Here is a 21262-nt window from a genome sequence, read left to right on the forward strand (position 1 = left end):
TTCTGCTCAGCTCCAGTGCAGCAAAAATGGTAATTATAGTAAATTGTGACTTTTCTCTTGATAAAGATGTATGGAAATGGGCTTTAAGGGAACAACTGAATTTTGCTGATCCCCTCTGGGGCAGATGTCTGGCACGGTTTGAGGGCAGAAATCACCACAAGTCTTGTTCTGCTGCACAACGGGGCTTTCTTCCAGCCCTCCTGGCAATACCTGCAGGCTCAAAAGGGCCATAAAATCAGAATTTACACGTTTTGAACCTGACAGCATCCTGTATTAGCACAGTCCTATTTGCAACTAGTGCAGGAGAAATGTGGAATTTCCCTTCTACAGGACCCCCGAGCTTCCCACCCTCTCCCTGAGCCCCTCGGCCTCTCCTCCCTGCTCGGGGAGGATCAGAACTGCAGGACCACTCCTGACCCCTGCACAGCCCCTGGCAAAGCTGCTGCACACAGGCACCAGACTGAGGGTGTTATTTGGATTTTTCTCTGCTTTAATTCACCTCAAAACTGAGTTTTACCTGAGGTCACACACAGAAGTTATGAAGTTTTGGGGTTTTTTTGGTTTTTTTTTTTGCAGTAAAGTGCTGCCTCCTGCTGGGTGCAGGGCCCTGTAAAAGAAACTGCTCAGTAATTTATTATAGAGGACTTCTCTCACCTGAATTTTGGAAAAGGCTTTGCAGAGATTGCTGAACATTATTATTACATACACTTGTCAAACCTCATCTTTTTAATAATTTAGAGAAATACTAGAAAATTATATTATGAGACTTTCCAGAAACTAGAGAAAACTTAAAGCATCTTTAAGAATCCCCTAGTCCAGACTCTGATCAGTTCCAAAAATGAGTGACAGAACTACTCAATAATGTTGACTAAAAGGAGATTTAAATTAAAGACAAGCTTTACTCTAATGTATGATTCTGTACACTGGGGGGCAACTTTGCACATAAAGGCAGAAATCCCTGTTCCTGTCAATCCTTGAACAGAATGTCTTCCCACAGCCTCATAAATTACTTATTAACATGATTTTTAAAAATTAATTTTATTCCTTTGTGTAATTCCCTTAACTAACAGGAATATTCTGAGATATGGAATATCCCTTAACTAACAGGAATATTCTGAGATATGGATACCCAGACTAAATTTACACACCAGTACACCCTGGCAATGTACACCTTCTATATGCTTAAGTGCCAATTTTCTCTGGGTGCTCTGGGGGTGGAGAGCTTATTGATGAGACCAATAACTAATTATTTCAAATAATCAATTTATTCTATTTCCAAAAGGCTCATGGGCTGTCAGTGGCAATATCTGGGTGTGTTCAATATTGCTGTTGTTGCATCAGCAGGACAAATCTTGCCCATATATTCTCACTTTGATTTTTGAGGGGACTCCTTTTCCTGGGGGGGCTCTTGCTGTTCGTGTCCCTTTTGCCAGTCCCGTGATGGAGGGGGTGACACAAAAATAACCATCCTGAGGCTTTTCTGCAAAATCCCAACAACCCACTAGATGGCAAACAAGCCCTTAAAAAAGCACTGCCGTCTTATTGAAACAAAACCCGTGAAATTCACCAAATCATTAATGGAATTAAATTTTGGCTTTTAGTAACCCCACGCTACAGTGAAGTCTGTCAAAAAAAAAAAACAGTCGTAAAATATAAAATTAAAAGCTGTTTCACATTCTTGAATGTTTAGGTAGAATATGAGTTTTTCCATGGAATGGTTTGGGTTGGAAGGGACCTTTATAGGGACACCTGCAGTGTCCCTGCCAGGTCCTGTGTGAGTTCACCTTCTCACTTCTGTCAGTGAAATGCACACCTCAACGAGCTTCTGCTGCTTTCCTGCCCTGCTCCCCCCAAAGGACAGGATTTCATGTTTTCCTGCAGCCAGCAGGGAATTTGCCACTGATCCCGAGGTCACTCCGATACTGCAGGAGAAGAAAAGTCAGTCAGGGCAGTGGATGAAGAGGTGAGGACCTGATGGCCCCGATCTTTCTGCTGTGAATCATTCTCTGAGGAGGAAAAAATAGCATAAAAGACCTTTGAGGCTAAGGAGACACTTGAAAATGCTCTAAAAGCAGAACAAACTTAAAAAAAAAAAATAAAAAGAAGCTTGAAGGGCTCACAGAGCATGACAGGAATCCATTCCTGCAGGGAGAAAAGGGGCCAGCTGACATCACCCCCAGCTCTACCCTCCTCTCTCTGTGCCCTCCTTGCTTTGCCAACTGCTATTTTAACACTTGGATGACAGAAGTACCAGCTTGTTTCGTATTAAAGCAGCTTTATTTCATGTATACACAAAAAGAGCTCTTCCTCACGAGCAGAGCAGCGAGTTGTGGCCACAAAAACCCAGTGGAGGAGCAGGAGAAGGTGTCAGGGCCCTTGAGGAGCAGATCTGAAGAGCCCAGGAGCCTCTTTGGCCCCTCAGCGCTGCTCTCCTGACCTCTCCTGACCCTCAGCTCGGGAAATGCAGATGTGCAAATGCTGAAGCGGTGCCAGATGAATTCGCAGTTTCCATCAGGTGAAGCAGCTCTGCAGCGTTGGTGTCTGCAGCAGGGGAAGCACCTGTGCCGCCCGTGGGCTGCAGCAGCGCCGCGTTTCCTTCCCCACATCTGATAAGAGGATTTAGGTGCCAGCGCTGCCCCCGCAGCAGGATGTGGCCTGGTGTGCTCACAGGGGCCTCTCGGGGCTCACAGCCACGCTGTGTCCCCTCAGCCCGCTGGGACAGGCACCTGTGGCTCTGCAGGGTGGGAATGGAGTGTCCCTGTGGGGCTGGGGTGTCCCTGTGGGGCTGGAGTGTCCCTGTGGGGCTGGGGTGTCCCTCTGGGGCTGCACTTGGTGGCTCATCCATGTGCACGTGTTCCTCAGCTCCTGAAGATGCCTTTGTCCATGCCTTCCTCATCTCCTGGAGGTGGCTTTGTCCATGTGTTCCTCAGCTGCTGGAGGTGGCTCATCCATGTCCGTGTGCTCCTCAGCTCCTGAATGTGCCTTTGTCCATGTCCTCCTCAGCTCCTGGAGGTGGCTTTGTCCATGTCCACGTGTTCCTCAGCTCCTGGAGGTGGCTTTGTCCATGTGTTCCTCAGCTCCTGGAGGTGGCTTTGTCCATGCCTTCCTCAGCTCCTAGAGGTGGCTCATCCATGTCCATATGCTCCTCAGCTCCTGGAGATGGCTTTGTCCATGTGTTCCTCAGCTCCTGGAGGTGGCTTGTCCCTGCTGGCACGCACTCCTCAGCTCCTGCCCCACAAGATCTGGGTAAGCCTAGCCAGCCAAGCCACCCTCATCTTTCTTTTTCTGCCCTTCAAAGCTGCAAACTCATGAGGAAAGCTCTAAAAATAGTTTAGGGTCTCGTCACAGTGACAAATGCGCTCCTGCTGGAGCTATATCTGTCCCTGACGTGAGCGGTGCAGGATACAGCCTGTTCTCCTGTGTCCCTCTGTGCCAGGGGCTCTGCTGTGACCTGCTCCAGCTGAACACCATGCCCTGCAGTGCCCTGCAGTGCCCTGCAGTGCCAGCCCGCAGCTGGCACGGCCCTTAGGCACCCACACCTGCACACAAGGACAAGGAGGGGACTTGTGCATTTCTCCCGGTTCCCAGAGGTGGCCAGAAGGGTTTGTCACCCGCCCAGGACCAGCTGTGCCACGGGGACATGAAGCAGCCTGTTTGTTCCTGTCCCACCTTCACGGTTTCGGGTGTCACCGGCAGTGCTGAGTCAAACCCGGGGCACAACAGAAACCACCTGCCCTCGGAGCCACGAGGCACAGAGATGTCACCACAGCGCTGTCACACCTGCTGCCACAGAGATGTCACCACAGCGCTGTCACACCTGCTGCCACAGAGATGTCACCACAGCGCTGTCACACCTGCTGCCACAGAGATGTCACCACAGCGGTGTCACACCTGCTGCCACAGAGATGTCACCACAGCGGTGTCACACCTGCTGCCACAGAGATGTCACCACAGCGCTGTCACACCTGCGGTGGTGCAAAGCTCTCCTTCCACCCCCGGAGCTGCCCACACGGAATTCCAGCCCTTGGAGCTGCCCACACAGAATTCCAGCTCTCCTTTTACTCCCAGAGCTGCCCACACGGAATTCCAGCTCTCCTTCCACCCCTGGAGCTGCCCACACGGAATTCCAGCTCTCCTTCCACCCCTGGAGTTGCCCACACGGAATTCCAGCTGCTCGTGGCCAGGCCATGCACGGACACACCCTGTGGAAGAGCTGAAGCTGCTCACACCCAACCTCTGCAGGGAGAGAAGCGGGAGGATCCAGCCTTAAAGGTTGTTATTGCTGCTGATCTATGCCCCAGTGGGACTTGATAAGATCCAATAAATCAAATTCCATGTGCTTTTCCTGGAAATACCAGCGTGTCTCAAGGAGAAAAGCAGGGTTGAGTTGTAAATGTGCTGGAAAATTGGTTTGAACTCCAGTGATTTCAAGCCTGATGTTCAATTTGTAAATGCCTCACCTGCTATATTTGTATATTTATTTCTATGAATAATATTGTTGCACACAGGTGAGCTGGTGAACATCAGTGTGTAGGAAAAACTAATTTTAATACATGGTGAGTATTCCTTACTTCCTTGTTTTCCCAATACCTTTGCTGGAAGTTCAAGCAATTTGTGTGTGTTATGATGGGAAACCCAAAGCCTCGAGTCCATAAACTCATGAACTGAGAGAAATGGGCTTCATTTAGGCACTAAATCTTCTGAAAAATCTGTATAACACTCACAAAAACGCGGATTTACTGAGAAATCAAAAGGCAACAAATGCCGTGCCTCGAGTATGAGGTTTTAAGAGCAGAGATTTTCCAGTTCTACGGTGAATTTTACGTTCTAGGTGACAGAATAATTGAAACAAGATGTTTAAGAAACATTTCCAGCCAAGTGGATCCCTGGTTTCACAGCTGGTTATTCACGCTGCAAACTCGGGCTCTGACCCCACTGCTCAGTTCCTCTTTTCTCTTTCAAAACCAGTGAGTAAGAGCTTAAAGAACTCGCCCTCTGGGAAGGATTTCAAATAATCCTCCTTGTTCCTCTGAGCTAATTCAGAGCCCGGAATTGGCTCTGTAAATCTTTCATAAAGGTATCTAACGAATTTCTCTTCAAGTTATAACTTGGCAGAGCAAAACACTGTTTATCTAGCTGGGATAACTCCCTTTGCCAAGTTTTTTTTTGGGCACCAAATTTTCTATCAATGCAAACCCAGTACTTGACATATGCGGGGCTGTACTTCCATCAGAAGTCCCGTTCCAGCTGATAATGCAGATTTTTATGACTGAGAGGGAAGGGAGTTCTAGATTCTCAGTTAATTTATCACATTCAGCATGAAGAATTAAAATCAACCTCCTAAATTAGGAAAAAAAAAGAAACAAACAACTTTCAGCTGATGTTTTACTTCGGAGATTTTAGAATTTAGTTAATAAATTCATCAATAAGTTGATCCAAGCATATTCTGCATTGTCTTAGTCTCACCTATTTGACATGACAACAGAAACTTTTAGATATCAGCTCATGTCAAAATATTTTGCTGCGTAAATTCCTGTGATGTTTTCTTACAGCTGTCACTCTTCAAGGAAATCAGACTTTTCTGTCATCACAGATTATTATTTTCCCAAAATAATCCTTTCTTTTCTGTTAGGGTAATTTGTAGTAATTTGCTAAGAAACGTTTTGTATTTTGTTCTGGGAAACATTTGTTGCCAAGCCTGTAAATCCTGAGGGGATTTAGGCACTGCCCACCAGAAGAGAGAGTTTGGGATATCCAAAACTCGATTTCCTTGAGGTGTTTCCTTTTCCCCCTTTTTTTATCGCTCAGCTTTGGTGTCTCACTAGAAACTGTGCGATGTAAGGTATTTTTTTACTAGCTCAAGACAGGGATAAGATAATCAACAAACTTTGCACAGAGATAACAGCAACAGGAAATCTAAGGAGTTACAGCCTCTGTATGGAAAAAACATTCTTCCACCTTCTCTCCATTGTTGTGAAACCACCAGGATTATGGGGAAGAAGTTGACAAAACCCAGAAAAATTCTTAATTTGCAAGGAATTTATGCACTGTGTATGAGATATATGAATATGCAACAGGTTGTTGCTTTTAAGGGTTATTCTTCTGCTCACAAGGCATGGTTTTGGCAGCTCAGTGCCCAAAAACATCCGGACATCTGTAATTCTTGGCTTTTTATTGTCTCGTAGTGTCCTAATCCTAATTGTCCAAATTTTTATTACTCTAATTTTATTACTATTTTTATAAGTATTTTATTACTAACAAACTCTTAATATTTTTTTAAAAAACCAAGTGATTGGCGTTTTTCACAGCAAGTACAAATCTCTCCAGCTTTTAGAAACATCAAAGTGTATCCTGGAAAACTGGAGTGCATTAAAAGCAATAAATGATGGGTGTGTGCATGGAAAAAAAAAAAAAAGTGGGCAAATTCCACTGCGCTGACACTTGCTGCTTCCTTGACTCCTTTTTTTTCTTTTTTTGCTCCTTTCCAGCCCCTTTGGTACCTGGCAGGGAAATGGAAAGTGCTGTTTGCCTTCTGCAAATACCACCTCACCCAGGATTTCACCTCAGAACAATCCGAGGGGCAGAGTCAGCTTTTCCCAGCTCTCTTTTATTAGTATTTCTTTAATCTCCAGCACATTCTGTGGGCTGTGAATTGCTTTTGCCATTGCAGAGGTGTTTAGCACCAGCATTTGGGTTCATAGCACTTTTTTTGGCTCTGTTATCACAGCTCCGAAGCCTGTTCCAGGTGGGTGGTGCGATTTTTTTAATTCCGTGTGAAATTGTTTTTAAAATCTCAGGGATTGTACAGCACATGGCTATAAGAGGTTGTCAAAAGGCCAGGAAAATGGGGTGACTATTCCAAATAAGTGAATAATAAATAATATCCTTTCCAAATAGGCAGGATCCCTGCTGAGCCATGAATTTGCACATAAAACAGCTCCTAATTGAATTATTTATTTCCATTTAAAAAACACTATTTTGGTGCTAGTTACCGACTCTGAAACCCCAAAATCTAACAGGAAAAGAAGGGTAAAAACCAAACGTACTGCAGCGACCTTTCTATAAGAAGGTTTGTAAAACTGGGGAGGTTTATTAATGACTGTAACCACGGCTCAAAACAAGGCACTGCTCCACACCCTGTGATGAGCAGATTTTGAGAACCTCGGCCTCCTCCTCAGGCTGATCCTGTGGATCCTGAGGGAGCTGGGAAGTGAATGGAGCCCCAGGAGAGGCTGAGAGAGCTGGGAAGGGGCTCAGCCTGGAGAAAAGGGGGATCAGGGGGTACCTTGTGGCTCTGCAGAGTTCCTGACAGGAGGGGACAGCTGAGGGGTCGGGCTGTGCTCCAGGAAACAGGAACAGGATGAAAGGGAAGGGCCTCAGGCTGGGCCAGGGCAGGCTCAGGGTGGAATCAGTAGGAATTTCTCCATGGAAAGAGCAGGACGTGGCACTCAGTGCTCTGAGCTGGTGCCAAGCTGGGGATCCGCCATTCGTGGACTCGACGCTGGAGGTTTTCTCCAGGCTCTGGGATGCTGTGGGTGCTCCCGAGGGCTCCCCACGGGCAGGGACAAGGCGGGTCCCGCTCCCCACACAACATGGCGGGCACGGCCCCTCAGGCGCGGCTGCCACTCAAACCCAACCAGCCAATCAGAGGCCGCGGCTGCCGCGAGGGGCGGAGCGAGCTCTGGCTGTTGGCGCGCGGTTCCGGCCGCGGAGGGATCCGGGGCGCGCGACGAGGGAGGTGCTGCGGCCCTTCCCAGAAGTGATGCAAGCGCTGCGGCCGTGCCGGGCGGCCGCGTCCGCGTGGTCGCGACAGCGGGGGGGATGTCGCGACATGCGGGCCCTGCCGGGAGCGCTGCGACAGTGCCGCGACACTGTGCGACACTGCTGCCGCCGCCAGCGCGGGGCCCGGGGGCAGCGGAGCGCGCGCGGCCGCTGTGCTCCTCCGCGCGCCTGCTGTGCTCTTCCGCGCGCCTCGCCATGTGGGAATGTCTCCTCCTTTATTATGGATTTATGACCTACAACGGCTAAAAGGGCTGGAGCTGGTTCATTTTTATTTTGTTTTTCTTTAATAAACGAAGCTGGAGGTAACTTCCCGCTGGACCTTTCCAGTCTGGAAAGGCGCAGTCCGCTTTTGTAGTAGGCAATGCTACCCCACAATCACCTTAGTTTTATTGACATTTATGGATCTTTTTCCCTATCTGACATATCCCGGGCACCACAACCTCTAAGACAGGCTTGGATCCAGGTCCCGAGCCCTGGCTGACCAGTAATGCGGTATTTCTGTATTTTTATATCTTCTGTGCCGTGTCTCCGCCCATGGCAGGGGCTGGACTGGAGCGACCCTGAAAGAGCCTTCCCAGCCGCAACTCGTGCGGTGATTCTGCGCTTTCCCAGCTTTATCCAGCACCATTCCCGCTCCCTGGTCATTGTGCACTGCCCCGTTCCCGATCCCTTCTCCCGGTATGTTCCCGTTCCCGGTCCCCGGGGCGTGTCCCGCGGACTCTTTTTTCCCGGCGCCCCCCGCGCGCGGCGCGCGCTCGGCGGTGGCGCGTGCGCAGCGCGCGGGGCCGCGCAGTCGGCGCGCGGCCGCTGCCGGGAGCGGAGCCGGTCCCAGCGCCCCGCTCCGCCGCCATGGCCGCCGCGCACCCGGGCCCCGCCGCGCCCGCCCCGCCGCCTCCTCCTCCCGCCGCCGCCGCCGCTCCGGGCATCCTCATCGGCGACCGGCTCTACTCCGAGGTATCGCTGACCATCGACCACTCGCTGATCCCCGAGGAGCGGCTCTCGCCCACCCCCTCCATGCAGGACGGGCTGGACCTGCAGTGCGAGACCGACCTGCGCATCCTGGGCTGCGAGCTCATCCAGGCGGCAGGCATCCTGCTGCGGCTGCCGCAGGTGGGCTTTGCGGGGTTTGCGGGGGGCAGGAAGGGAAGGGAAGAAGGGAAGGGAAGGAGGGAAGGGCGGGCGCCGCCATTGTGGCGGCGGGAAGGGCGTGAGGCGGAGCGGGGGGGCAGCGCTGCCTCACACAAAATGGCGGCGCCGGGCCCGGCCACTGACGCGGCTCCTTCTCCCTCCTCCTGCTCTGCCCTCACAGGTGGCCATGGCGACGGGGCAGGTGCTGTTCCATCGGTTCTTCTACTCCAAGTCCTTCGTCAAGCACAGCTTCGAGGTGAGCGCGGCCCGGGGGGGGCACCGGGAGAGGGCGGCCGCGCGCCACGCAGGCCGCTCGCTTCGAGCCTGGCGGGTTTGCTTCTTAGTTACGTAATTCTCACTTTATCTGGGTTGAAAATTGTTTGCTCAACGGAAACGGGGCTTCTTTTCAGATTGTTGCTATGGCCTGCATCAATCTCGCGTCCAAAATCGAAGAGGCGCCTCGTCGGATAAGGGACGTGATCAACGTGTTCCATCACTTGCGGCAGTTAAGAGCAAAAAGGTAAGATCAGCTTCGTTATGAGCATAAGCACCTGTTACCATTAATGTCCGCTGCAGTTCTCAGTTCACAGTATTTTTCCAGGCTAAGTTCAACGACCTAAAATTGAGAAGGGAGTGCCCGTTGGCTGCTGTGTAGGCAGTACAGTGCAATCTCGGCTGCCTCTGCTTTTGTTCACTTGGTAGACCCGTTTTCGTTGTTGATTTAGCTACGAGTTACGATTGGCAAGTATTGGTTCCAGTTTTAGGACCATGGTTGTAGTTTCAGGTCTGTTGGTTTTTTGGCATCTCGTAGTTATTGTAAGATAGTCGTAGGTGTGCATAGTCAGTTAGCGAGTTGCTGTGTATTTTGCAGTTTTTTAACCATATTTAGCAGTTCCGATGGGTTTTTTTCTCGTTAGTCTGTGGCTGTCCAAGTGTGGTGCTGATGTTAATACTTGTTAAGAAGAAGCTGAACTTTCAGTGGTAACAATATTGCCTTCCAGAAAAAGCCATTTTAGAAAGTACCTGAAAAAAGCCTGCTTTGGCCTGAGGTGTTTGCAGCTGTAGTGGTGAGGAAAGTGTAACTGAGTCTGGGAGGCTGAAGGCATTTTTAGGTGCAGAAAGTGAGAGCGGCATTGTTCTGGTGTGTTTGTGAGGTGCAGTGGGGGCTCCCCTGGCCGTGTGCACGTAGGGTGGAGCTGTCCCAGTTCTGGGTGCCCAATGCTGCTCTTTGTGTGTAAAGCAAATAACTGGTGCATTGAAAGGAAGAAGGTGTGGTTGAAGGAAAGGAGTTCTCTAGGTTGCTGTTAAACACAAAATCTCCTTAATTCTGTCGGGCAGCAGTGTCACAGTCTGGGACTGGAGACTTCAGCTTTGCTTCTGGTGCCTTATTGCTTAAAGTTTCAGGTACACTGTAGTTACAAAAGGATTTTGTTTTCAGCTGCAGTGTTAAACACACACTTCATTTCCCTGCCCTGTGTCACGCTGCAGTTTAAACTCGTGTTGTGCAAGCTTTTCTGAGAAACAGGAGAAATCCCTTAGGGAAGCCAGCTGTTTGTTGGTGTCTTTGTCCTGGTCATGCTTCTGTTGAAGGCAGAGCTTTGGCTTTCACTGCCTCCTGATGGTGTTGGCCTAGTTAGTTCTAGATCCAAGCAGGAAGAGTTGATGCTACACTTTGGAGTTGAGCTTTGTGCTGTGTGGCCTTTAAAGCTGTTCTCCCCGACGGCCCTGAGGGAGCTGTGTGGAGTTATGCCAGGTGTGAATTCAGTGGGATTGTCTTCCCCAGTTATTAAGGGAGTCTGGTTGTTGGAATTGCTGCAGCAGGCTCAGTGATTAGTAACGTTCTGGCCTCTGTCCAGGCAGTGAAGGTTAATTAATCATACGCCTTGCTTTTCTTTGCAACGAGAATACAAATTAGTTGTTTCTTTGTGCTGTGTGAAGGATCAGAGAAACTGAACTTAACCTGTGAATTTAAATCTTTCCAGCTAGCCTGTTCCAAATCCCAACTTGTGCATGTTACGTGGTGCCTAAAGTGCATCATGTCCAGAGAAATCGTGCACTGCTACCCATTATTTTCGGGAGAAATGGGTATTGTTACTCTGCGATTCTGAGTGAATCTGCATGAAATTAACCTTAAAAATGCTGCAGTCTGACATTCAGACTTGCACACCCCCCTTCCCCCTTTTTTTTTTTTAGCAAGCAGGATGTAAACGTTTTTCTGTACTTTTTACAAGCTGACAATTCCATCACCTGTACACGTTATTAACTTCAACTCTTTTTTCCCTTGCAACCGACTATACAGCGACCAGCTACATTTACCAAAGCCTGGGTGATGTGGAGTGGTACATAAAGATGAAGCTGTCGTCATGGCAACAGTGAGTGAAGTATCGAAAATCCCCAAGGAGAAGCCAGTGCTCTGAGCATAGGTCACTGGAACCGGGGGACTAACAGGTTGGCCGCTGGTGAACCATTTGGAAGAACTCCTGTATCTTGTTATAAGCTTTTTTCTTTGCTGTCCAGGTTTTTAGAATACTAGCTTGACCTTTTTTTTTATTATTATTTTTTACTGAAGCTAACACTTAGGCTGTAGTTAGTCTCTCACACACAACCCAGAACTGAAACAGGCTGCTGTACTTTCTTTTTTAGTCTAGCATTTCTGTTAACTGAAGCTCTTAACCTGCACACGAATTTGGGGTAGTTTGGGTAGGCTTTGCTTTCTTTCTTAACCAGTTTTGGGTTCTTAGTTCCACTTTCTGGCTCTGTATAATTGCAGCTTGAATTCACAGTAAAACAAGGGTACGGAAGTCTTGAATTTGTACATTTTTATCATTTATGATGTAAGCAGTCCCTTCTATGTACCTGTTTGCAGAACTGGGAATTGCATTGGAATTGTCTTTTTATGAGACATGTAGTCGACTGAGGTGGTATTTCTAATGCTGAGAAGTAAGAAAAAGCTAAATAAGTGTTTTGGACAAGCATATTTTCTTTGGGATCTTTGATGAGCATATGTGATGTAGAACTGCATGTAAAAATGTTTGTGTGCATGGAGAAAAGCTCGTACTATGGAAAAACTGCTTTTTAAATAACTGTGTGCCAAAACCTCTGTTCTGAGCAAAGTGCAACTGTTGTTTAACTTGTAGAATGTAGTTTGAAGTTGATTTTATTTCTTTTAACTGTGCCTGAAAGCTGCAGAAGGTCCTGAGACTGGAAATGTGACTCGTGTGGTGCTGTAATCTCACGTGGTGCTTTGAGGTGCTCAGTCAGCTGTTCCTCACTCAGGGTGGGGCTGCATTAATGACACACGGCCTTAGTGCCTCCAGACTGCCTGCAAACCTGTGCTGCTTGTGGTTGTGATCCTGGAGACAAGCAGAGAACTGGTGATCTTGTACTGACCAGCATAACAGATCTCTGCTCTGCTGTACTTGTCACAAGTGCTTTGCTCATTAGGAACAAAACTCCACGCAGGGCACTGTTCCACCGAGTATTAGTCATGACAAAGACATCAGAGTTTAATACTGCACCAAATGAAACTGCAGCTGTGTGGGGAACTTAGGTCTCATTTCCAAAGTGATTTTTTAAAAAAGGTATTTGTAATTTATTTATTGTTACAAACACATCACAGTGTGTGTTAATCTTCTGGGTTGTTACACAATCTAAATCCCAATCAAGTTTTACATCGTAAGTGTTGGATTGACTTCCCAGAGGGGCCACTGTGTGCTCGGTTCTTAAAGATGAAGTTTTGCCTGGAGCTCTAGTGCTGGTCTGTACGAGCAGATTCCAAGTAGGAACTTGTAACACTCCTTGGCTATACAGGCTCTGAAGCTTATATTTCATATATGAGCTTATAAATTCTCTTTCTCTGGTTTGTTACTTGGCCCTAAGATAATTCTTGGGCTGAGAATAAGTGCAGCAAATGCACTGGCAAAGTTCCTCTTTATTCGTAGTAGAAAACAAAGAAGTTTTTCAAAGGGGAATCTCTGAAGTTTCTAACTGGTGATTAATTGTTTACCAACATTGCAGAGTTTATGGCAAAAGTATTAAATTGATGAATCAATGCAGTGGAGAACCTGACCTGTGCCAGTAATAAGGTGCAGTAACACACTTCAGTCTCCTGCAGATTTTTATTTTTCCATGAGTGGATAAAAGGCTGTATTTGTCTGGAAGTCCTGTCTGGATAAATGGATGGCCTTCATGGCTTCCTTAGGGCTGTAGGACTTGTGACCAAAGCAATGTGGGACAGCAGAGAGAAGCAAAGCACACTTGGCGTGTCGGGTTTCCTGGCCCTGTGCTGTGGAACCTGGGCCAGCTGTGAGCTGTTGGTGCTGATCCCATGGCTCTGTGCAAGGACAGTGAAAACTTAAAATACAGTAAAGGCTCCCATCTGTCCTGCTGCACTTGGGGCCACCTTACCTTCCTGCCAGAGCTCTCAGGGAGTGCAGGGACACGTGGAAGGTGGTGTGGTGGGTGATCCTGAGCAGTCCCACTGGAGATGTGTTAATAGGCTGGAAATCACGGCTGTCCTAAGTGTGTAACCAGAGATCTCCCACCTGTGCTGAAGCCTTCTGCTGACAAACAGCCTGGACACCTGAACTCCTCTGGGTGCTGCTCTGCAGATCCTGTTAATGCCAGGGATCTGGAGATGAAATAGTGGAGAGCAGTGCTGAAGGCAATGTTTTCAACACCAGCAAAATTGATGGGAATGAGTTGGAAGTGAATCAGCTTCACTGATGGGAAGAGCTCAGCTCAGTTGTTCACTGTCCCACTCCAGAGCGCTGTTCAACCTGTCGCTGTAGTGCTGAAGTGTTGGACACAATCAGCTCCTCACTGAAGTAGTTGTCCTAAAGAGGCTTGAAGAGCTTTTCATTTTCAGTTCATTTATGGGGAGAAAACAGCCACAACCATAAACAAAAGAAAAAATCTCCCGGTTTTGGGTTTATTTAGAGGAGCTGAAAGGAAAAAGTTCGTGAACTGGCCCTGATGAGTGAGAGTAACGCTTAACTAGAGTTACTCTGCTGGAATGTGGAAAGCCTGGCATTTTATATAAAGAGACAGTACTTGAATTGCAGGTCCAGCTTGGCACTGGGAAGCTGCAGTTGTTCATTCCAGAGCTGGGAGCTGCATCTGGGCCCCTTGGGAAGAGCAGGGACAGCTCATGCTTCAGGTGCATGGGGGTACAAGGTGCTTTCATTAGAGAAGGTTTTGGTGTCCTTTGCCCATGGCCATCGATGCCTGTCCAGGTGACTGCAGAGATCATGGCATAAACTGGATTTTTCCAGCTTTGCCATTAAATTGACCCTTTCTTCCTGGGGTGGGAACCTTGGTTTTTGAGTATTTTTTCTGTTCTGTGACCTATCAGGGAAGAGAAGCGAGATCCACTCATGGAATTTGCCAGTTGGTAGTAAAATGTTTTGTCTGATACAACAAAAGCTGTATTTTGAATCCACTTTGCACTACTTCTTTTTCTTTTGAAGGTAATGTAAAATAAATTCGTCACCAGTGCTTGGGGTGTATCGTGTATACAAACCGTGGTTTATTGGAGCATAACGAGCTGAAAAAAACATTACTCTGCTTTGGAAAGCACATGGAATGTGTGAGGCATATTACAGGGAAAAAGCTGGTCTGTCTTTGGGAGGAAGTGGATTAAAATATCCCATGTGGAATGTTGAAAGGTCAAGTCTAAGCACGGACAAAGCAAATATGCAATGGCGTGTGACACTTGTGCATCAAGTGTACAGAAGGTTTTTGTGATTAAACATGCTCTGGACAGTTCAGGGGTTGGATTTGGGAGGAATTAGGATTGACAGTGCTGGAGTTTGAAATCTCTCTCTGAAGTGAGCTGTTGTTCTGCAAATGCTGGCAGCAGCAGGATCATCGCTGGTACCCCTGGAGAGGGGAGCAGGCCCAGAGTCCAGGCAGACCCGTGTCCCAGGTTAATTCTGTGCTTCACTCAGCTTTTCTCACGTCACAGGGCAGGGCTGGCTTCTCTGAAGGGTCAGTCAGCTGCTCTTCAGTGCATAGGAAACTGCAATTTCTAGAGCACGAGGTGCTACTTTAATGCCAGTGAGAGCCCTGGTCTGGCTTGCCTCTGCTTTGAAATCCTGCCTGGCAAAGGACTCCTTCTGCCACTCTGCCACAGAGAGGAAAAGTTCTTGGGAGTGCCCCCATCAAGCCAACTCCTTCCAGCAGCTGGAGCAGTGCAGTTTGCACACACAGGAGCAGAAGGGGTTTTTTTTTATCTCAGCCATCTAATCTGTAGCTAGCCAAAAGCAGCGACTAAACTAGTTTATCTAAACTTGGACAGCACAAGATTAATGCTTAAACTTGCTTGCAGGAGTTGAAAACCGGTTTCTGTTGCCATTAGTTGGTTGGAAGGGAAAACAGAGTTGCCGTTATTTTTGGATATGCAAAACAGTTTTGATTTTATTTCTTGCAAACTATAGGACTCCAAGCCCCCTGATACTTGATCAGAACTACATAAACACCAAAAATCAAGTAATCAAAGCAGAAAGAAGGGTACTGAAGGAGTTGGGATTTTGTGTTCATGTCAAGCATCCTCATAAGGTGAGTTCTCAATAATAATGTACTTGTAATTCTTACTCTACCTTGGTGCATCACTGGGAGCTGTGGAACAAGAAACACAGGTGTCAGAATGACCTGAATTCTTCTCTTTATTCCTCTGTAGTTATTAAAGCTTTTGCCACAGTACTTGGGCAAACAGCCATATTGACTGTGAAAAAAGTCACTTTCCTGGGAAAGGGTAAAGGTGGCTGGTTTGAAAATAGAAAAGTAGTGAAATGAAGAATGGTGGGCTGACAGGAGAGCTTAGAGTGTGTGCTTGGAGAGAAGGAGCCCCCATGTTTGGGCATCCTGTTTGATTTCATTTTTGTATATGTATATTTGTACTTCCTTACTCCTGTTTTGTGTTGAAACTGAGTCTCTCTCTTCTTTCCCTCCCCTCCTTATTCCTCAGATCATTGTTATGTATTTACAAGTCCTAGAATGTGAACGTAATCAAACCCTGGTACAGACAGCCTGGTAAGTTGCTATTTTCCATTCTTTTCCTAGCCAGGAAAATAGTAGCAGAAATAACAAGCCTGCTGATCCCTATGCAAAGCAATGAGATGTAAGTCACCACCTAAACACATTTGGACAATCTCGTGGTGCTTGTTTCTGCTTACTATTTTCATGGCTTGTTTCCAGCGTAGTGATGGAGAACTCAATTTAACTTTGTTCTTTTTTCTACTCTTTGATTGAAGGGTAGTCCCTGCTGGTAAGTCATAGAGCTCTGCCCTCTGCACCTCAGCCCATGACCTGGGGATGGCTGCTTTGGCTGCCCTTCTCTCCAGCCAAGCCAGTGCAAGCCTCAGCGAGTTCACTGCCGTCACCCAAAGCCATCGGGCAGCACCTCCTAGTTCTGTCCTGGCGCCAGGATTTGTATATTTGGTTCTAGAAGTAACTGTTACAACTGTTTCTCAATGTCTTTGTTGCCTACCTGCTGTATGTGAAAGGACACGTGGGGGACCATTCTGCCAGTGTTTCATTGATTTAGCATTTAAACTGGAGTTAAACAGAGGGTGACAGTGCATGCAGCATGTTCACTTAGCAGCCAGGCTGGGCATGGGGGTGTAGAGTCCTCACTGACTGACTGCTGTTCTCTCTCCCATGTTGGGAATTTAGAAATCCATGGAGCTCTGCTGCTCACCCCATCTCTGGGCATCTGTTACTGGCAGCTCAGGACTCAGGGCCCAGTTCTAACTTACAGATCTTTTCCAACACTCAGGGAGCAAATGGGGTGCATCTCTCTGGATGAAGTTAAAGTGCCTCAAAGCACACAAAATTTAAATGCACTCAGAGTTTTATGAACTCTGCAGGATGCACGTAGCCTCTGGATAATGGTAGGCTGAAAATGTACCTTGCTCTCCTGATGGCTCTGGAGCTCTGCATTGATCTTTAAATACAAACCCATTGGTGTTTAAGACAAATCAGCTGGACAGATGCAAAGTACTTGTTAAATTGTAACTCAGTGGACGCTTCCCAGGGTAACTTCAGCTAGGAAGTGGCTGTGCCACACTGCTTGGATTTACTGCTACACATATTTGCCTTGGGGTTTGAAACAGTGGCAGTGCTGCAGACTGTCACAGAGTGACACGTGTAAACATCCAGCACAACCTGAAAGAAATCCCACGTTTAATGTAACAACAGAAAAAATAATAAAGTCAATTGAGTCTCCAGTATTGTTATCCTCTAAAAGAAAAGCAAACTGGAGTTCCAACCTGTGCTGCTTTGTTTTTTCAGGAATTACATGAACGACAGCCTCCGGACGAACGTGTTTGTTCGCTTCCAGCCGGAGACCATCGCGTGTGCGTGCATTTACCTCGCTGCTAGAGCCCTGCAGGTGAGCCCTGCCTGCTCTGAGCTCTGCCTTGCAGTGCTGCTGCTCTGGTCTCAAGGAAATTCATGGAAATACTCCAGCAAAACCTGACCTGAAATCTCCAGTGAGCTTCTCCTTGTTTGATTTTCAGATCCCGCTGCCTACCCGACCCCACTGGTTCCTGCTCTTTGGCACCACGGAAGAGGAGATTCAGGAGATCTGCTTAACAACTCTGAAGCTTTATACCAGAAAGAAGGTGAGTTTGACATGCTGGGGTTTGCTGCTTGATGCTCAGTGCAGCTTGAGCTGAGTTATGGTTGTCAGAAAAGTTTGGGAATGCCTTATAGAGATGTGCTAATGGAAAGGGCTCCTCTAAGGAGAGAATAAATTCTGGAAGTTACATTACTGGACAGATCATTAAAAGCCAACTCAGTATTTTTCAGAAATGAGATTAAATTTGAATTACATTAGGTCAGCTTCTTACCTGGTTGTTACCTCCACAGCCCAATTACGACTTTCTGGATAAAGAAGTAGAAAAGAGGAAAATGGCACTACAGGAGGCAAAACTGAAAGCAAAAGGTTTAAATCCAGATGGGACTCCAGCACTCTCAACACTGGGTGGCTTTTCTCCTGCGTCAAAACCATGTAAGTCTGTTTTCTGAAAAGAAAAGCTTTTTTGATGTTTTTTAAATGTAGATTTTAAAACCAGTCTCAAAGCCTTGGAACCGCATTAGAAAGGAGATGCTTTATTCCACATTTCCCCAGATAAGAGAGTGATACATTATTAATATGCACCCTTAAGATAATTAGATAATGAAGCAGGAGTTGCTGTGCGTTCTGTGATGTGAAGAGAGGCTTTTTGGATTTAATTTGGGGATGCTGCAATAGCCTTCATGGCCCATTTTGCAGCAGGTATCTGAAAATTCCTTCCCTGCTTGTTTTTTATGTGCTTGGCAACTGTTTGGTGCAGTGAGGGCAGACAGCTGGTGGGCAGGAAATGGAGGAGGGAGAGGCCCAGCACTGCCTTGGCATCAGAGGGAGTGAAATGGAACATGCATTTTGAACTGGCCAGTCTGAACTCTCATGGTTTCTCCTGAGGACTCCTGAGTGTTCAGAGGTCTTTGGGCTGGGTAGTGTGAATTTCTGACGGAACAAGGGAAGTGTTTTCTGCAAGGAGGGAGCCAAGGTTGGAAGAGTTTGAAAGCAGGAGCTCTGCTGGGCTTAACAGCCCTTCCATGAAAGGTGAATCCATCTCTGGGCTGCACCAACTTTCTGTAGAGACAGACTGACATATTAACTGGATAAGTTTGTTACTCATTTATCTTTGTGCCATTATTGTAAAGAGGAAACCTAAGTTTGCTGGGCAGGCTTAATCCTTTCTATAGCACTGGAAATAATGCCAAGGCAACACGTTCTGTATTGTGGGGCACAAGGGCAGCTTCTATTTTGTACCTTTTGGCCCCAGGTGAGCATGGCTGTGTGCTCTGAAGGTCCCAGTTCTGTTCCTCCTTCATGGGCAGAGGGTTTCCCCACAAATACCCCATTCTAGGAGTGAATATAAGTGGAGAGATGGGATGAAATAATAGATGCAGAGTTCATATCTACACTTAGCGCAGTCCTGGTGAAGGTGCCTGAGTGATGTACAGTGTGTTTATAACAAAGGATGAATAAAGAACTGATTTTGACTTGAAATTTAATTCTTAGCTTCCCCAAGAGAAGTAAAAGCGGAGGAGAAATCTCCAGTGTCTGTGAATACCAAAACCATTAAAAAAGAGCCAGAAGAGAGGCAGCAAACCTCCAAGAGCCCTTACAACGGGTAGGTAAAACTCTCCTGCTAAGAGAACACTTCAGCACAAACGCTTCCAGCTGCAGTGCAGGGAGCTCCTCCCGAGCTCCTGTGGTGTGTCAGTGCCTGAGCATTTGGTTTGTGTCCTGCAGGCTGAGGAAGGAGAGCAAGAGGAGCCGCAGCAGCCGAAGCGCCAGCCGCTCCCGCTCCCGGACAAAGTCCCGCTCCCGCTCCCACAGCCCCCGCAGGCAGTGAGTGGGGCTGGGCTGGGCTGGGCTGCTGGGGGAGGCTCTCAGTGCTGGGCGTGGGGCTGTTCTTGGGAGTTCAGGCTGTAAAATTAGCCTGTCCTAACTGCACTGTACTGGAGGAGTCTGTTCTGGACAAGTGAGAGCAGTCTCTGGTAGCACAGTGCCCTTGGAAGGAGAGAGAGGTGCCCCAGGTGTGCAGCCTGCTTGTGTCAGTGCTCCGTGTGCAGTGCCTGGCTCTGCAGGGCTCTGCTCCTCTATGGGAGGAGGGGCATGCAGGGAGAGTTGCTGGCTTTAGATAGGGCTTTCCTAAGAATCTTCAGGCTCACTTCTAAGCTGGAGGCTGCCAACTTGGATCTCAGTGAAGTCACTGAAGGAAAAGGGCAATACCCACTCTTTGATGTGGTGTTGAGAGAATACCCTTGATAAAGTGGATAAAAGATGCTGCATTCTGGTTTTAGTTTGAGCTGTTTAATTTCCAGTGAGCTCAACTAAAATACAAGAGTGGTGGGGGTTGGAAGGACCTTAAATCCCACATCACTGACCCCAGCCTTCCATGGGGCAGGTTCTGAGACATTCCCTCTCTTACCCCTGAGGGACAGAGCCTGATTTCTTGCAGTACCTCGGGAGCCCTAAGCGCTGATGTCTGTTTGCTTTTCCCGGTGTGGGGACACACTCTAACCATTGTCTCCTGCAGCTACAACAACCGGCGGAGCCTGTCAGGCACCTACAGCTCCCGCTCGCGCAGCCGCTCGCGCAGCCACAGCGGCAGCCCCCGGCGGCACCACAACCACGGCTCGCCCCACGCCAAGGCCAAGCACGGCCGCGACGAGCTCAAGGGCAGCAGCAGGCACGGCCACAAGCGGAAAAAGTCCCGCTCCCGCTCGCAGAGCAAGTCCCGGGAGCACTCGGAGGCGGCCAAGAAGCACCGGCACGAGCGCGGCCACCACCGGGAGCGGCGCGAGCGCTCGCGCTCCTTCGAGCGCTCCCACAAGGGCGGCAAGCACCACGGCAGCGGCCGCTCGGGGCACGGCCGGCACCGCCGCTGAGCCCCGGGGCTGCGGGCTGGGCCTGGCACCGGCACCGAGCCCTGGGACTGCGGGACTGGGCCTGGCACCGAGCCCCGGGACTGTGGGGCTGGGCCAGCACCGAGCCCCGGGACTGCGGGACCGGCACCGAGCCCCGGGACTGCGGGGCTGGGCCTGGCACCGGCACCGAGCCCTGGGACTGCGGGGCTGAGCCAGCCCTGGCACCAGCACTGAGCCCCTCATACCACCAGGGCTGCAACAGCTTCAACCCTGTCTGGTTTCCTGAAAGGTGTAGAAGACTCTTTTTTTTCTCGTGGGAAAGAAACTGTTACCAACTTTTGCACATAATACCTTAGCAGTATCCCAGCGGTGGCAAACGATCAGGTTCACTGTATGTATTAGAGTTGTGTATTGTTTATTGAGCTGAGAACTGGAGAAAGGATTTCTGTAAAAAAGCAAAACGTACATTATTTTTATACCAGTCAATTGCAGACGCTTATATTTAAGTATAGTTATTTGTTTAAACATGGTGGAGACTTTCTTACACTGGTTTTAGTCTGCATGTGTTCAAAGATTTTTACAAAAAATAAAATATAAAGCTTTTTTTTTTTTCTTTACTGCCTGTTGGATGCCAAATGCATGGAAACTAAAGTTGATTTTCTTACATGCCAGGGCTTTGACCCGTGTGCATGAGTGGGACTTGGGGTGTGGGTGTGCTGCTGTTGGGAGGGGAAAACTGGGAGAGCCTTGGATGTTTGTGTGCTCCTGGGGTGCAGCTCGGAAGCCACCCAGCCGAGGTGGGTGGTACATCCCTGCCCCTGTCCTGCTGGGCCCCCTCTGCAGCTGCTTTGGAAAGGCTGAAAGTGAGTGAGTGTTTTCGGGGAGGAAAAGAGAAAATGTCCTTCTGTTTCTTGGTTACCACTGT

The 21262-nt window shown here is 48.3% G+C and overlaps 1 protein-coding gene across 1 annotated transcript; it reads left to right on the plus strand.

Moving 5' to 3' along the window:
• Positions 1 to 8355: 8355 nt before the first annotated feature.
• CCNL1 (cyclin L1) lies at positions 8356 to 20954 on the plus strand. The gene is made up of 11 exons (XM_030280006.4): positions 8356 to 8892; positions 9092 to 9166; positions 9321 to 9430; positions 15348 to 15468; positions 15878 to 15942; positions 17203 to 17302; positions 17430 to 17534; positions 17782 to 17923; positions 18983 to 19094; positions 19217 to 19315; positions 20007 to 20954. The coding sequence occupies exons 1-11, from the start codon at positions 8632 to 8634 to the stop codon at positions 20356 to 20358; spliced, it is 1542 nt and encodes a 513-aa protein (XP_030135866.4). The 5' UTR covers positions 8356 to 8631; the 3' UTR covers positions 20359 to 20954.
• Positions 20955 to 21262: the final 308 nt, after the last annotated feature.

This window comes from Taeniopygia guttata, chromosome 9 (genome assembly GCF_048771995.1).
Source record: "Taeniopygia guttata chromosome 9, bTaeGut7.mat, whole genome shotgun sequence".
Taxonomy (NCBI): Eukaryota; Metazoa; Chordata; class Aves; order Passeriformes; family Estrildidae; genus Taeniopygia; species Taeniopygia guttata.

Coding starts and splice junctions, on each gene's coding strand:
- CCNL1 (XM_030280006.4), top strand. CDS start 8,632: ATGGCCGCCGCGCACCCGGGCCCCGCCGCGCCCGCCCCGCCGCCTCCT. Junction 9,167..9,320: donor TCGTCAAGCACAGCTTCGAG/GTGAGCGCGGCC, acceptor GCTTCTTTTCAG/ATTGTTGCTATGGCCTGCAT. Junction 19,095..19,216: donor TCCAAGAGCCCTTACAACGG/GTAGGTAAAACT, acceptor TGTGTCCTGCAG/GCTGAGGAAGGAGAGCAAGA.